At 36.6% G+C, this 14764-nt stretch overlaps 1 protein-coding gene across 6 annotated transcripts in view; it reads right to left on the reverse strand.

The window, feature by feature from the left end:
- Positions 1–14764, reverse strand: part of SOX5 (SRY-box transcription factor 5) — a 960413-nt gene that overhangs the window by 335247 nt on the left and 610402 nt on the right. For 5 of the 6 annotated variants that reach the window (XM_036251464.1, XM_036251466.1, XM_036251465.1 and 2 more), the window contains one exon: positions 9858–10089. In XM_036251464.1, the coding sequence (XP_036107357.1) occupies positions 9858–10089 (232 nt within the window). The remainder of the gene's footprint in view (positions 1–9857; positions 10090–14764) is intronic. The other variant, XM_036251468.1, reaches the window with a different exon arrangement.

Consider the following 14764-nt stretch of genomic DNA (forward strand, 5'->3'; position numbering starts at 1 on the left):
CTTAACAGTGCCTTTGACATTACACCCCCTTTTCGTACCCTACCTTCATTTAAAATGTTTTATTAACCCTTAGAATATTATTTTCTCGTTTAGGGATATCGACCAACAAGATTAACTGTTTTATCTCGAGACAGGCTGGATTTTTAAGAGCTAAGAAGAGACACTGAAGTAAACACTGCTTCTCCATATAATGATAACACTGTTTGCTCTGCTGCAGAAGCCGCCCTGACCAAACAAGACACAAAATCCAGTCACTTGTGTTCATTTACTTTATCATGTGACCCTGGTGTCACAGAGCTGGCCAAGCTGCTCTCCTTACATTCACACCTCCTCTGTTCACACAGATTGTCCTAAAAATGGTCTCTAAGAGGGAAAACAACAACAGCAACAAAAACGTTTGGCCTTTGCACAAAGAAGATATGTAACCAAAAGAACAGATTACAATAGTCAACTTAGCTTTATATTTATGTGCTACTTAAAATATGAAAGAACACCCCCCCCCCCATATCTAGTAGAACAGAGAAAACCATTCTAAAACAGAAGTGGGGGAAAGGGCAGAAAACTATCAGATCTGGTATCATACTGAAATATTGTCATGAATTCAGTTTCAATGCCAGCTTTAATGCTGGTAGAAAATATGGACATCTCAGCCCTTGTGGAGAAAATAAAGAATTTTAATATACTTAATGCTTTCCTTTATTTCTTAACATTTTTCCATTGGATTTATTGGGGTGACATTGCTTAACAAAATTTTACAGGTTTTTAAGTGCACCTAATGTGGTACCAATGGTGCTCGAAGCATTCTGAATTCAGACTGTCATTTCTTAAAGAATCATTTCTCTTAAAAGTACTTTCCCCCCAATCTTCCTACTAGGTTTTTCTATCCTACAGAATGCCTTTCTATTTTTTAACTTATCCTCCACCCCCCCCCCCCAGATCCAGGTATATGTCTTTGTCCATAGTTTTAAAAGAGAAAGCTATATGTGTCTAATTGCCAAAATAGGTGAGAAAATAAATACTATGAATATCGAATACCTCCTTACATTATGACTTCACTAAAATAAACACTTAAGATCCAAATGAACCGCACATGGTTGTGCTTTCTGAAGAGGCTGCCATACCAAGATCACTGTTCCCTTTTGAGGTACAGTGGATAGTTGTATCGAGCTGGTATAGCAAAGAGGAGAGATGGTGTAAGTATTATTTGAAATATTTTGAGGTCCCATTGGCAATCGAGTTACTGAGTCCTGTAGACTTCATTCCAATTCCTAGAATTCCAGCACTAACACTGCAAAATTCCTAGTTTTGGATTCCCTTAGGAAATAAATATGAAGACTAAAATCAACTAAGTTAAAGAAATAACTAAGAACTACTGATGGAAGATACTGACGAAGGCTGTCAAAAACTTTAAAATGGCAGTACACGCGCACAAAGGGCACGGGAACCCACCAAAGCACTAGACCGCAGTCAGCTGGATTCTCCGACAAGTGCAATTTAAAAAATAACTTGGGAACTAATGTATAATTCTAAGTGTTTTTTTCCCCAAGTAAGGACACTAAAAATAAACTTACCATTTACTATTAACCTTGGGTTATAAGAGAAAAGTAAAAAAATATATAATCTGAATAAATTGAAGAAATATTCTTTTGTGAAGAACTCACTACACTGTCCCATTTACGAAAAATCAATGAAAACTTAATCACAAAACCAACTGATCCATTGATGACATACAGTAAGAGAAACCTAGGCATACTGCAGGAAGGTTTGGCAAATCCCCAAGAGGCAATATATGCAAATGAGAAGGAAGTATATACCAGCGCACAATGGTGTTGATTCTCCTGCCCTGACTCCCTTCCTGATAATGGCTCCATTGAGAGCCACAAGAGGACTCATTAAGAATGTTTTGTGATAGAGGCAAATTGAGAGAGGGAGAAAGAAGAGAAACAAAGGAGGAAAAGAATCAAAGGAAGAAAAGGAGGAAGAACTGAAAACACAACATCTAAGATACAGAACGAAGCTTGGTTCCCAAATTTTTGGTCTTTTTAACATCCAAGTACAAATGATTATGCAGGTCCCAGAATAACGAATGAATGAAAGAAGAACACCTATCCATTCCGGAAAATCTGGAACACGATTCAAGTAATTTTCCAGCATAGCTTCTTAGTGTCTCTACAGTTCCCAGTATCCTAGCCCAACAGATTGTCCTTCTTTCCACCGCATTCAAGGTGGTCATCCAGATAAAGAAAGGGAATATTTAAAACTCCAGTGGCAAACATTGTTGTGCTTTTCCTATTAATATGAGGCACATATTTTACCAGTTTCCCTACCTTTTATATTAAGACCTTTACAGTGAACTTTGTCTTCAGTATTTGTTTTAACTTGCCCTTTTTTTTCTTTCATATTTATTCTGAGAAAAAATATTATGGCAAACTATACTATAAATTAAAGACCTTGCATTAATATGGACCCAATGTGTATATATTTTTTAATATCTTGACATCTAGTCATCTTTTGTGGAAACAATTTCAAATAAATCTGTTTTTGATGCCCACAAATGAGATACCTTTCAACTATGAATCTCCTTAGCACTTGTTAACCTTATCAGGGTTCTAATACTTTATATAACATTATAGTGATTGTTGTGCTTATCTTACCTCCATACTTTACAAGAAGATACAAGAGAGAGGGGACTAGTTCTTATTTAGTTCTGTATCTCTGTTGATAGGTATTCACTTATTGAGTTGAATCTATAACATTCCTTATTAAATAAAAGCCACTGAATTCCATTAGGCCAAATCTTCTTTTAGAAACATGTTCCCTCATTGCCATGGCATTAAAGATCTTACTTATTCCCCTGTCACTGCACAGCACTATGTGAGGTTGCTAACAGGGGATCCTCATCTAGCATCCTCAACTATCTCACACGCCCATAGAAAGCTGTTTTTTATGTGAGAGTACATTCATTAATTTCTCAATGCTCAGTTAACTTTCAGCTCAAGAGCAAATACTGAGGACATAATGTGAATCTAAGTTTTCTCGATTTGATATTAGACGCTCCCCCAACCAGACAGAATGAAATTGTATAGTAATAGTACAAACCAGTCTATTGGACAACCTATCCAATGGCTTTGTTGGACCTCAACTGATTGTTTTTCACATGTCGTCTTTCCTGTTAGTTCTGGGGGTAATTTTCAGAAACAATGCAAGTATCAAGATTGAACCACTTACATTCAAACACAAGCCTGGGATTATATCTAGATAAACAGCTTCATGTGGTATTTTCTGACAGCATTTACAGAATAATGTTTGTAACAATGCAATTTCATTGTATGATAAACATCAATTTACCATAAAAAACAAATACAGACTTGTCACCATTTTCCCCTCTTTTCAATTGAATTGGCCTTGTTCAGATAAGCAAGCCTATCTCTTACAGAAACAACAGTTTACAGATAAACTGTGTGAAATCCAGAATGTGTGTGTTGAATTATACTGCCTACCATCATAATTTTATACTGCCACACTGCACATATGGCTTCTAAGCTTACTTTATCTGAATCTTTCTGAATCTATTCTCCATGCTATTAAGCTGAGCACATTCCACATCGTTCAAAAGTAATTACACTTTTGTCTAGAGTGTAGGAGACGGCTCTCCCTAAACAATAAAATTCTCATTATTAGAACTGGCACAATAACCACACTGGTGTTAACAACAGTATGCATTATAACATCACAATAACTTATGCTAAGTTTGATGTACAAAGGTAAGGGGAAATTTTAAAGCTTATAAAAACCAGCATGTAACAATAGGAATCTTTACCATACCATAATTAAGGTCCCACTTTCTGACTTATTTTTAAATGACACATGTATTTTCTCTTTTCCTTCATAAGTTCTCTGAACAGTACTTCACACATAACATTATTCTAGTCACACATCAAAAATACATTACTAACGACTGTTAGATTATAAGCAAAAATTATATAAAGGGTATTTCAAGACACTGCTATAATCTAGCAATTAAAATTATTTTGGGTAAATAAAGAATCACAGGAGTTGACAGTGAGCCCGAGCAATGCAAGCCTCTCTCTGTTGCATGCACTGAATTAATTCTTTCAGTGTTTAAGTTTGCATTTCATATGTTGCAGCCTTATAATTGTTATACTTTATTCTCAGCTATATGTCCAACTTTTATAGTATATCAGTTTAAGAAGACACCATTTTCTTATTCTGGATAAACTTCAGAAGGAAACTGATTCACCCTGAATGTTGCTTTATGATGATGTGTCCCTGAAATGTTTAACCACATTCCGATACATCTAGTTTATCATGAAACCTATTATAATATACACCCAGAGTTCCTTAACAATTCCAGGAAAATGTTATCAATATAAACAATAACTGAGATATTAAAACATATTATAACATCATATTTTCAAATCGGCAGATTTTTAGGTGTTAAAAAAAAATTATACCCAAACATAATGTGTATTTCATATGTAATTCAGCTAGCTGTAGAGTAAGCAACTCAAATTATTTTTAATAAAATATGATGTTGTTAAAATAAATACCTACATTTTTGAATTCCACCTTGGGAAGCAGCCTCTCTACACTGATACAAAACTGTCCACTCAACTCGAGAGACTTAAGGAGTCAAAAAGAGAATTTTGCTGAGATAAGAGTAGGGCTTTTGTGGAGAAAAAAAAAAGCAACTGATAATTCAGTAACCACAGGTGGTCAAGACTTTCATTTCACATCACATTTGACACTAGAACAACAATCTCACTAACAGAAGTGACACGATAGGAAATGAGCACCCAAACGGCCACCACAGCGTCCCCTGGCTGTTATAATGCTCTCCGTGATTTCTCCTCAGACTCTATTCCCGCCGCTACTCTTAAATAATCATGTTGATTGACATGAGGACATGTCCTAAATAGTTTTCCACATCATGAGATAACTCCATCTATAGTGTAACTATGATTTAAAATGAAACAGAAATTAGTGATTCTTGCTTATCTCTAGAACTCTAAAGTGATAGCCTCCAAACTCATGTTTAAAAAAAGAATGGAGCTCTGGACGGGTGGCTCAAGGCTTAGAGTGCCGGCCTGTGCTCCGCAGGTTCGATCCTCGGCCTATGTATGGGAGGCAACCATTGATGCCTCTCTCTCTCACATCGATGTTTCTCTCTCCCTCCCTCTCTCCCTCCCTCTCCCCCTCCCTCCCATTCTCTCTAAAAGTCAATGGAAAAATATCCTTGGGTGAGGATTTACAAGGACAAAAATGAAGGATTAGAGCAAGAATTGTAGATCAGACCTTCAATGAAAATGAAGCCGAGGACTGCTTTTCTATTCATGTCAGAAACAGACTTGCCAACCTTGCCTTTTACCTTTTGGAAGATTATACGAGAACCAAGTTTGGCTATTAATTCCTTGGCAAGATTATGAACACTTCAGAGAAGGAACCAAGAGTCTCTTTTATACTTACAACGATCTGTGTCTCAATCTTACATCGATTAGAAATCTGACGGTTGCCCTGATGGTGTTGCTCAGCTGGTTGAGCATTGTCCTGTGCACCAAAAGGTCACTGGTTTGATTCCTAGTCAGAGCATGTACCCAGGTCCAGGTGTGTAGGGAGGCAGCCAATCAATGTTTCTCTACCTTTCTCTCTCTAAAAAATCAAGACCTATTTTAAAAAATCTGACAGTACTTCATAAATATATGCATACAATCTGCTGAATGCAGTTCATCTATGCAGAACTCTGAATAGTAGTCAAACCTTCCAAGAATAGAAGGACATGGAGAAATATCAGTTATATCTGTGGGAGTGGCACTTAGTTTATTTCTCGAAAATATTAAGGTAACAAACCCAACTTCAGAAAAGACGGATCACAATTTAAGGTGACCCAATTCCAAACACTTAGCACTTGCGTATCCTGAATATGAGCCAAGGACCCTAATTACTCAAAAATTGTGTATGGTAACAGTTACGAAGTACACAGAACTTTTACCTCAGGAAATATTTTCCAACTGAAATCTCATACTGAAAGCATCTTTCTAAAACATCAAGCCATCATTACAAAGATTATGTATTAGTTTTACTTTGTCTCTAAACTAGGTAGGCAATACAAAATGTAGACCTCTCAATATCGTTCTTTTTTTTATGTAAGAATGTAGTATGAATGTCACACGTAAATCGGCAAAGACATCGGAAAAGCTGTTTTTCCCCCTAATTGAATTCTATGATATAAAGATCATGAAACATTCTCTCAACATTCTCTCTGTTTTCAAAGATATTGAATAGGAAAAAAAAAAAAAAAAAGAGTGCATTTTTCTACGGAAATAAAAGAACCTGTTATGTGAATATGACATGACCTAGTATCCAGACAAAAATATAAAGTATTTGTATTGAATATAATTCTATAAATAAATTCAATCATTTCCATAAATGGGTAAAATGTTACTTAATAAGCTTTACAGCTGACTATATCATAGCTATTATGATATACCTCCGGCTTTCTGAATATACTACATTAGTAGATTCCTTTATCAGAAATTCAGCATATTCACCATGAAAAGTGTCTTAACAACTTTTCCCAAAATGTATATTTACTCATTGATATAAACACTGCCATCTAATTAGTAATCATAAATTAATTATCTATCATATTCTGGGTATCAGAAATACAAATATACATGACTATGCCTTCAAGGAGTGCATTTAAAAGCAGACATGTAAACACGCAAATTATAATACAGGCCATGAGAAAATAGATAAACATGTGTCTTAGATAAAATAATAATGCAGCCACCATTCTGCTTTGGGAGATCAATGAAAGCATCTAAGAAGCAGCAATTCCTGACCCCAGTCTTGTGAGAGATACACAATTCACTGGGAAAGTGAAACATGAAAAGAGAGAGGTTTTCCAGGTGGAAAGAATAAAGCTGTGTCATTTGAGGTCACTTGGTATGTTTATGAATATGCATCTAATGCTTGGATGACAGGAGCATTGGAGCCATGGAGAGGAGACTAAAGCCATGACTTGGTGCTACTCCATACAGAATGTTCTGCTAAGAGAATGAGTGTTCGGCTAGATCCTGTAAGCAACAAGGACATGCATTAGATTCCAAAGTGGGGCAAATAATCCACCTCGCTTCTCAGGGGAACCAGTCTGGTGCAAATGGAAAGAAAGACTGGCAAGAAAAGAGGCTGAACATTTGAGATCCCATAGGGGACTCTTCCAACTGCCTCCTCAAGAGATAAAAAGCGGGTGGAATCAAGAACATTTGATGCAGAAACAAATGTAGAAACCCATCAGACATATAGTGAGAGAAAACTGTGAGTTTTGATGTCAGCAAAATCATTTGCATCTAAACTGTTTTAACTTCCAGAACAGCAGATCTTAACCTATTAAGGTTACAGATCTACTTAAAAATCTGATGGAAACCATATTCCCACTCACATGTGTGCACATACAGAAACCTCCATTCATTTTCAGGAGGTCCATGCACGCTGGTTAAGAATTTCTGCTCGAGAGGAGAGTTCTGTCTGACTGAAATCTATTTCCATCGAAGCCGACAAAATACTTGGTACAAAGTAGGCCGTTCATAGTCCTTATTTAGTTGAACTGAATATTCTATTACAGACTGAATGGTTTCATTTTCACTAACATCCTGCATCACAGAACGCCCTCATGCCAACTACAGTCTGTAATTTAATATACTTTCTTTACCCACCCCTGAGTATACTTAACATAATCTCCCCTTTATCTTCGTGGTTTTTTGCCAGTCATAACTATTTATATCCACTCCTTCAAATTTGTGTTTATGTTTATAGTGGTATCACAAGAGAAGCAAACCAAGAAGCACCCTCCACAGGGCATTCCCTGGGAGAAGGCAACGAGAGGAACGGGCATTAGCAGTGATGCGATGGCAAGTGAAGAGTCCGGCATCTGTACCCTGTTGAACCGCCCACTCCATTTCCCCCTTCCTATGTATTCCTCTTCAGAGGAGGCCAAGAAGTTAGATCATTGCACATAACTAACACATAGCAGAGGGAGGAGGGGGAAATTATAGATAGTACGATTTCACTTGCCAAATACAAAAAAAAAATCAGAAAATGAAATATGCTTGTGCTCTTGGGAAGAGCTTCGAATGTGGGTCAGCATGGATGCCAAAGCCAGACTGCCTGGGACCCTGGTGCCCCCACTTATTGGCTGTGACCTGGAGCAAGTTATTTAACCTCTCTGTGCCTCAGTTCCCTCACCTATAAAACAGGATTAATAACAACACCTCACTTAACTATTGTGACGATTAACGAGTTAATATATCTAAGATGCTTAAAATCTGTATAAGTCCTACGTAAGTGCTAGGTGAAACAGTATTCTTTGGAGAAAAAGAAATCTTGTCAACAGTTAAAAAATTCAGAGAAATTTTTACCTATAAGGCTTAAAATGTTGAAGGAGAGTATTTAAATCTATGGTGACTGTCAAAGATTAATGTCTATTTCCCTGCTATTAGAAGACATCTGATTCTTCTTGTTGATTTAACTCCAATATAGTAGTGCAGTAACAGAAACAAGTGGGCATATTTCAGTACCATGCACATTTATGATGTATAATAATTTCCCAGAGAAAGAAAGAAAGAAAGAAAAAAAAAAAAAAAGCAGCACACATTTAACAGAATCGGAGCTGTCTTTAAAGACATGATGCCCGGCTGGTGTGGCTCAGTGACTGAACATCAACCCATATACCAAGAAGTCACCGGTTCGATTCCCAGTCAGGGTACATGCCCGGGTTGTGGGCCGGGTCACCAGCTGGGGGCACATAGAAGGGCAGCCAATCAATGTTCTCTCTCACTGATGTTTCTATCTCTCTCTCTCTAAAATCAATAAAGAAGACAAAATATTTTTTAATAAATAAATAAGGACATGAGAATGTGTGATGAAAGATTTTTGTCAGTGTAATCTGGTTCGAATGAACAGCGCTGTCACTCTTGAAGGTAAAGAGAAGTCACAAGAATGTAACAGCCACCCCAGCAGCCGAGCTGTAAAGGCCAGGGTGGCTTCACTGGCGGCACAGTGCCCTGCCACCCTGCCAACTAGCTGATGCTATGTATCAAAGTTCCTAGGACGGACCTAAAAGCCTCATTTGTGTGTGACTGCCGCTTACGCTTCAGCAAAGATGCTATGCTGCCTTCTTCCTTCTCATCCGTGAAACCACAGTTTCCCAGTAATCTAGACCCCAGGACGAGAGGCCAGAGAAATTAGCCCGAGTTTCAAATTCTGGAATAGGTTGTGCCAGGGAATTACTGAATTATCAAAACAACAGCATGAATGGGACAGGTAGAAATTAGTGCGGTCACATTAGAAAATTATCGTCTCTATGAAATATATCCTTCTACAATATTTCCAGTACTTTAAGGAATCCTGGAACCTAATCTGAGCAAAGCAAAAAAATTTTTAAAAAAACAATGATTTATTATGGCAGAAATCTTCAAACTGTGGTGGAACTCTGTCTGGAAAGATCTTTTATTAGAAATAGCATGACATTTAACTTTGCTGCTGACTAATTTTAAATGTTAGTTCCGAATTATTCTTATATTTACATGTTTGTTTTAATGCCTCAAATTAATTTGTAAGTCTCTCAAAAGCAGAATTCTTGGGTTAAAAAAAGGATCAAATCTTTTACTCCCTACTGAAAGCAATCTACTTATTAAAAAGTCTAAGATGTTAGGAGTGAATCTTGTGTATGGCTATTAAGTAGATGATAATTATAAAGCAAAGGACTGAAGCCAAGCTATCAGAAGACTGGACTGGTTGAAAAGTGAGTGTAGGCACAGCAGACCATGAGAACCTACCATTGTACTGTGCTGAGAAGTGGGAGTCCTATGGCCACAAGTCTCTTGCGTCAGCAGAGAAACTGGCTGAAGTTCCTCAGAGTGAGGCTTGTTGGGAAAACTCACATGCAAGGGAAGGTGAAAGGCTGGGAGCCCGTCACTCTCCTCTTCTTCCACTTTCTGTCTGCTTGTCACCATGGCTACCTCTCCATCTGCTTCCCCATACGGAGAGGCTGGTCGCTTGGAAGACATCCTGGAAGGAACAAAAGAGGAGAAAATAATGAAACCTCCACATAAATCCTTAATGCCGTCATTGTGTGGTGAGGGGCCATTGTAACAGAAATGCCTTTTTGTGCTGGCAGAGAGCAGGAAACCATCCAAATACCACTGCAAAGCACACACAATCAGAAACAATGGCCAAGCAGGTAGCAACAGAACAGTGCTTGTTTGTTGTGAGAATAATACACTAATATAGCACTCTCTTGTATTCTGGCTTCTTAAACAAGAGAATTCACCTAAGAATACTGCATAATGAAAGACCATTCCATTTTAAAGAAAAATACCCATCTAGTTTTACACTTTGATAGACCTTATTGAAAGCAGAACATCTATGAATAGCAAATACAGTTGGGAATTAAAAGAAGAGAAATAACCAAAACGTTATTTCATCAAAAAATAAACAAAATAAAGAAATGATTGGCATTATGAACATTTGCATTTTGTTAAAAGTAAGATTATTGTGAATACAGATATTGGTTATATAGAAATCCCAGAACACACGATGGAAAGTTTAATATTTTTTTAAAGCTTAGGAATTGAATAAATTTTACAATCACTGTTAATCTTGAAACATTTAAGAAATTTTCTTCTCTCAACTTCTAAATCATCCAACTTAGGCATTTAGTTCTAATATCTAATTTGCAAAATAGTAAAAGAGAGGAGAATATAAAAATATTTCAAGTTCATTTCCACAGTTCTATGAAAAAATTAAAAATAGTTGATGAGAATTATTTACTTCCTAGATAACTAAAAGTAAGAGAAAAAATAAATAAATAAGAATGTTTTGTTTGGCTAAGCTAATGCCTATATGATAAAGCATTTAGATAACAACAAAAATTAAATGATTTCTGTACTTACATATGATTGAGAATACATTCAGATGTTAAATATATGTTGGAAATAGTTTTAGCTAAATAGAGAGTTCCTTTTTTTTCATTAAAAGTTTACATAGATGTACATAGAGTGAACATTAAAAAAAAAATACTCTTCTATTTACCATTTGATATGACCTTGAAAAAGCTGTAAGTTTTGTTCAACATGCAAAGAGTGTTTACAGAATCATCCATTCTTGTCTAGACTAGTGGGACAGGAGGCAGGTATTAACCAACTACAACACCGCTTCCTTCATATATATCACTGGGTTTTAAATTTAAAATATAATACTAAAAGAGATGCCATTAATCTTTCTTGAATAATATTATTCTTAGTGTTAGAAGTTTCAAAAGAAAAGTATCAGAGTACTAAAGATACTCTATTAAGAAATAATAGCACTGTAGAATAAAAAAAAGGCTTTGGAAGCAGACAAGCATGGATTAAAAAACTGATTCCACTACTTATAAATCGTGAGACTTTAATCTCTCTACCTCAATTTGCTCACCTTTAAAGTGAGAAATAATATCTATTGCAATGCTGTTTGAGAATGAACTGTGTACCACACGAAAAATGACTGGTAGTGCATTAAGCATGGAGTCGACACTCAATAAACAATAGCTGTTGTTTATTCTACAAACTTTAAAACGACAGTAGGACTCACACCCTTCTCAAAAACAAAACCATAAAACTCCAAAATGAGGAAAGCAGGTTGTCTTCTAAGAGTTAAACTGTCAAGTCAACATTAAATACAAAGCCGCCTAATGGCGAAATGGTCCTTGGCCAGTCATACTTGACAATAAACTGATGCAATGAATTAGCAAGAGTTAAAGAAGAGATGTTAATAGTAGGGGTCTTGATCAGCGGAAGGACAGAGAAAGAAGAGCGAATGTTGGTGGCTACCACGTGAGCACAGTCTGAAGAAGTAGACTGAGCTCCCGCATTCCAGGTATCTTTAACGATTCCTGGCTCATGGCCAAGGTTTACTTCAACTATACTCTTCAGTATGGAGAAAGGAAATCAAGGGCTGCAGTTACCAGGCTTAGAATAGTCTCAGTCTCACTGGCAACACATCTCTCTCACCAAATGGATATATTAGACTCGACACAATAACTCCAAGCACTAGGGATAGTTCACTTCCACTGTTCTGCTTCTGTGCCTCCCAAGCAAATGTGTGATTCCCATAGAACAATGGGCTGACGGAACAGATTTAAAATATTTTAAGGTCTTTGTGATTTATCAGAATAAATCAACAAAGGAATTTTTAATTATTTCTTGGTTTCCCACGCAGTTTGACTTCAAGGAGATTATGCATTTATTATACAAACATAGTATTTATGGTTTGCATGGGCATTATCATTCTTGCTGGAATTACTACATTGGTTTTCTGGTGTCTACCTCAGTCTTATGTACAGTCTCCTACTGTCTGAAATGCTAGGCTATTGACAAGAGCCAGGTTATCAAAGCAGAAAGCTCAATCAGCTGGCTTTTTCTAAATTAATATACAATTCTGTGACTTTCAGAAGGCATGGCTTTTTTTTGCTGACTTCCACTTTGTAAATATAATTATTAATAATGATTATAAAAAGTAAAAGTCCAAAAGTAGACATTAGGCAGATACTTATCATTACTCTTTTCAAAACTTCTAGTTATTTCAATATCTAAGCTATTTTTTGTAAGGCATTTTTAAAAATTATCTTTATTGTTGAATATTACAGATGTCCCCCCTTTATTCTCCCAGTGATACTTTCCTTCCCACTCCTGTCCCCTCTGCCTTCATCACACTGTCGTCTGTGTCCACTGGTTGTGCATATATGCATATAAGTTGTTTGGTTTATCCCTTACCACACCTCTACCTCCCTTCCCTCTGAGGTTTGTCAGTCTGTTCCCTACTTCCATGTTTCTGGATCTATTTTGTTCATCAATTTAATTTGTTTTTTACATTCCACATATACGTGAGATCATGTGATACTTGTCTTTCTCTGACTGGCTTATTATATACAACTGGATAAACATTCTATATAAATATTTATATCCATATAAATATATATATATGAATATATATAAATAAATATTTCTATGAAGCAAAAATTACAAGGACTGAAACACTGAACATGTAGGAGTCATGATGCCAGAGAGCCATGATCCTGAAAGATGACACATTTCATGTTTATTTCAATTCCATTTTCAGAGACTTACTGAACGTTCTTTATGTGTTGAACTTGAGAGTATTTTTCTACAATTCACGTAAAAGATTTTTAAAATTAATATAATAAAATAGCCATAGTTATAGTTCAATAATAGGCTACCAAGTCAGAAAATGGTAACGTACACAACAAATTATGAACAGAGCTATCAATCTGTCAGTCACATTGTTCATGTTTCGTCTGACTTATACTACTTCTAAAAATATTGATAACAAAATTACCAATAACTTTAGATCCTTAAATGTTTGTTCTTCTACTAAAGGATTTCATTTTAGACAGAGAACGTCTCATTCATTTCTAGGGAGCATTCAGAAAGCACTGCAAATTTCCACATTTTGCCTCCCTGGGATATGGAGGTTTCAAACTCCTGCAGCTTAAACTTCATGGCTGTGTTGCAGTACAGGGCACCAGGGAGCAATGTGAGGATCTAGGGTAGAGTGTGCTCTTTTACATTCATCAGAGATGATTCTTGTGGTTCCTATGGCAGGAGCTAGACGTATCAACGAACAAGACTCAGACTTCAAAGAAATTGACATGAGACAGATAAATATGATCCAGTGTAGAACTCACTGGTGGTGCTATAATGACCTAATAATAATCTTTAACTCAGTTTTGTGTGTGGACAAGAAAATCTCGAAAAAACTGATGTTTAATTCCCTGACTAAAGGGAATCTCAAATCATAAATAATTTGCTGACCATCTCCTATGTGCAAGGCATTTATCTAATGCAAATTAAAACATGTAATTCAGGTTCTCAACTTTAAAAAATTTATGAACATGTTGAGAAGATTTTAAGTAACGGAGGTAAAACAATGAGAGACAGTTCTAGTTAAGGGTAAAATGACGTTAGAACCAAGCATCTGAGGGCTTCCTGAGGGCCAGAGCATCCTGGGATGCTTCAGGGAATGGTTGACCAGTGAGATTTTAAGGAAATGGCAGATTGGAAATTCAGAGATAAATGGAGAGGAAAATTCATGTAGAAAGTACTGGTAAAAGCAAAGATTCAGAGATACTTTTAGAAAGCACAACACAAATTTAGCTTTCAAGCTTACTTTAAAAGGGGGGGGGGGGACACTGAGGAATATGATGAAATCCCATCTTTGGTCTACAACGTTCTTTCAGTTGCTGAGTTACATGAATGGGACAGGTAAAAAACGCCTCCCTTGCAAGGGGCAACTTGCTTTCACAAGGAGTCGCTGTTCCTTTACTTGTCCCTGGATCAATCTGCACCATCAGGCGACTGTAGTTCATATGTGAACGTGATTTTAGAACTGCTGGAGTCCTCTGCTACTGGCTGAAGGCTCTGTAAGTGCACCATGATCACTATGTGAGCAGGATGTCCCCAGGTGTATTTAGACATGTGTAGCAAACTTAGCACAGGGGAAAGGGTATGAAATTGCAACAGAAAACTAAACCAGTGGTTCTCAAACTTGGCTGCACATTCGAATTATATGGAGAGGTTTAAAAAGACTGCCGCCTGGAGAGCATTCTGAGATTATTGTTGTTGTTTTTTAGTACACACCGGGGTATTAGAGTTTTTTAAAGCTTCCAGGTGAATTTTGCTTTAGTCAG

This window comes from Molossus molossus, unplaced genomic scaffold (genome assembly GCF_014108415.1).
Source record: "Molossus molossus isolate mMolMol1 unplaced genomic scaffold, mMolMol1.p scaffold_m16_p_10, whole genome shotgun sequence".
Classification (NCBI taxonomy): Eukaryota; Metazoa; Chordata; class Mammalia; order Chiroptera; family Molossidae; genus Molossus; species Molossus molossus.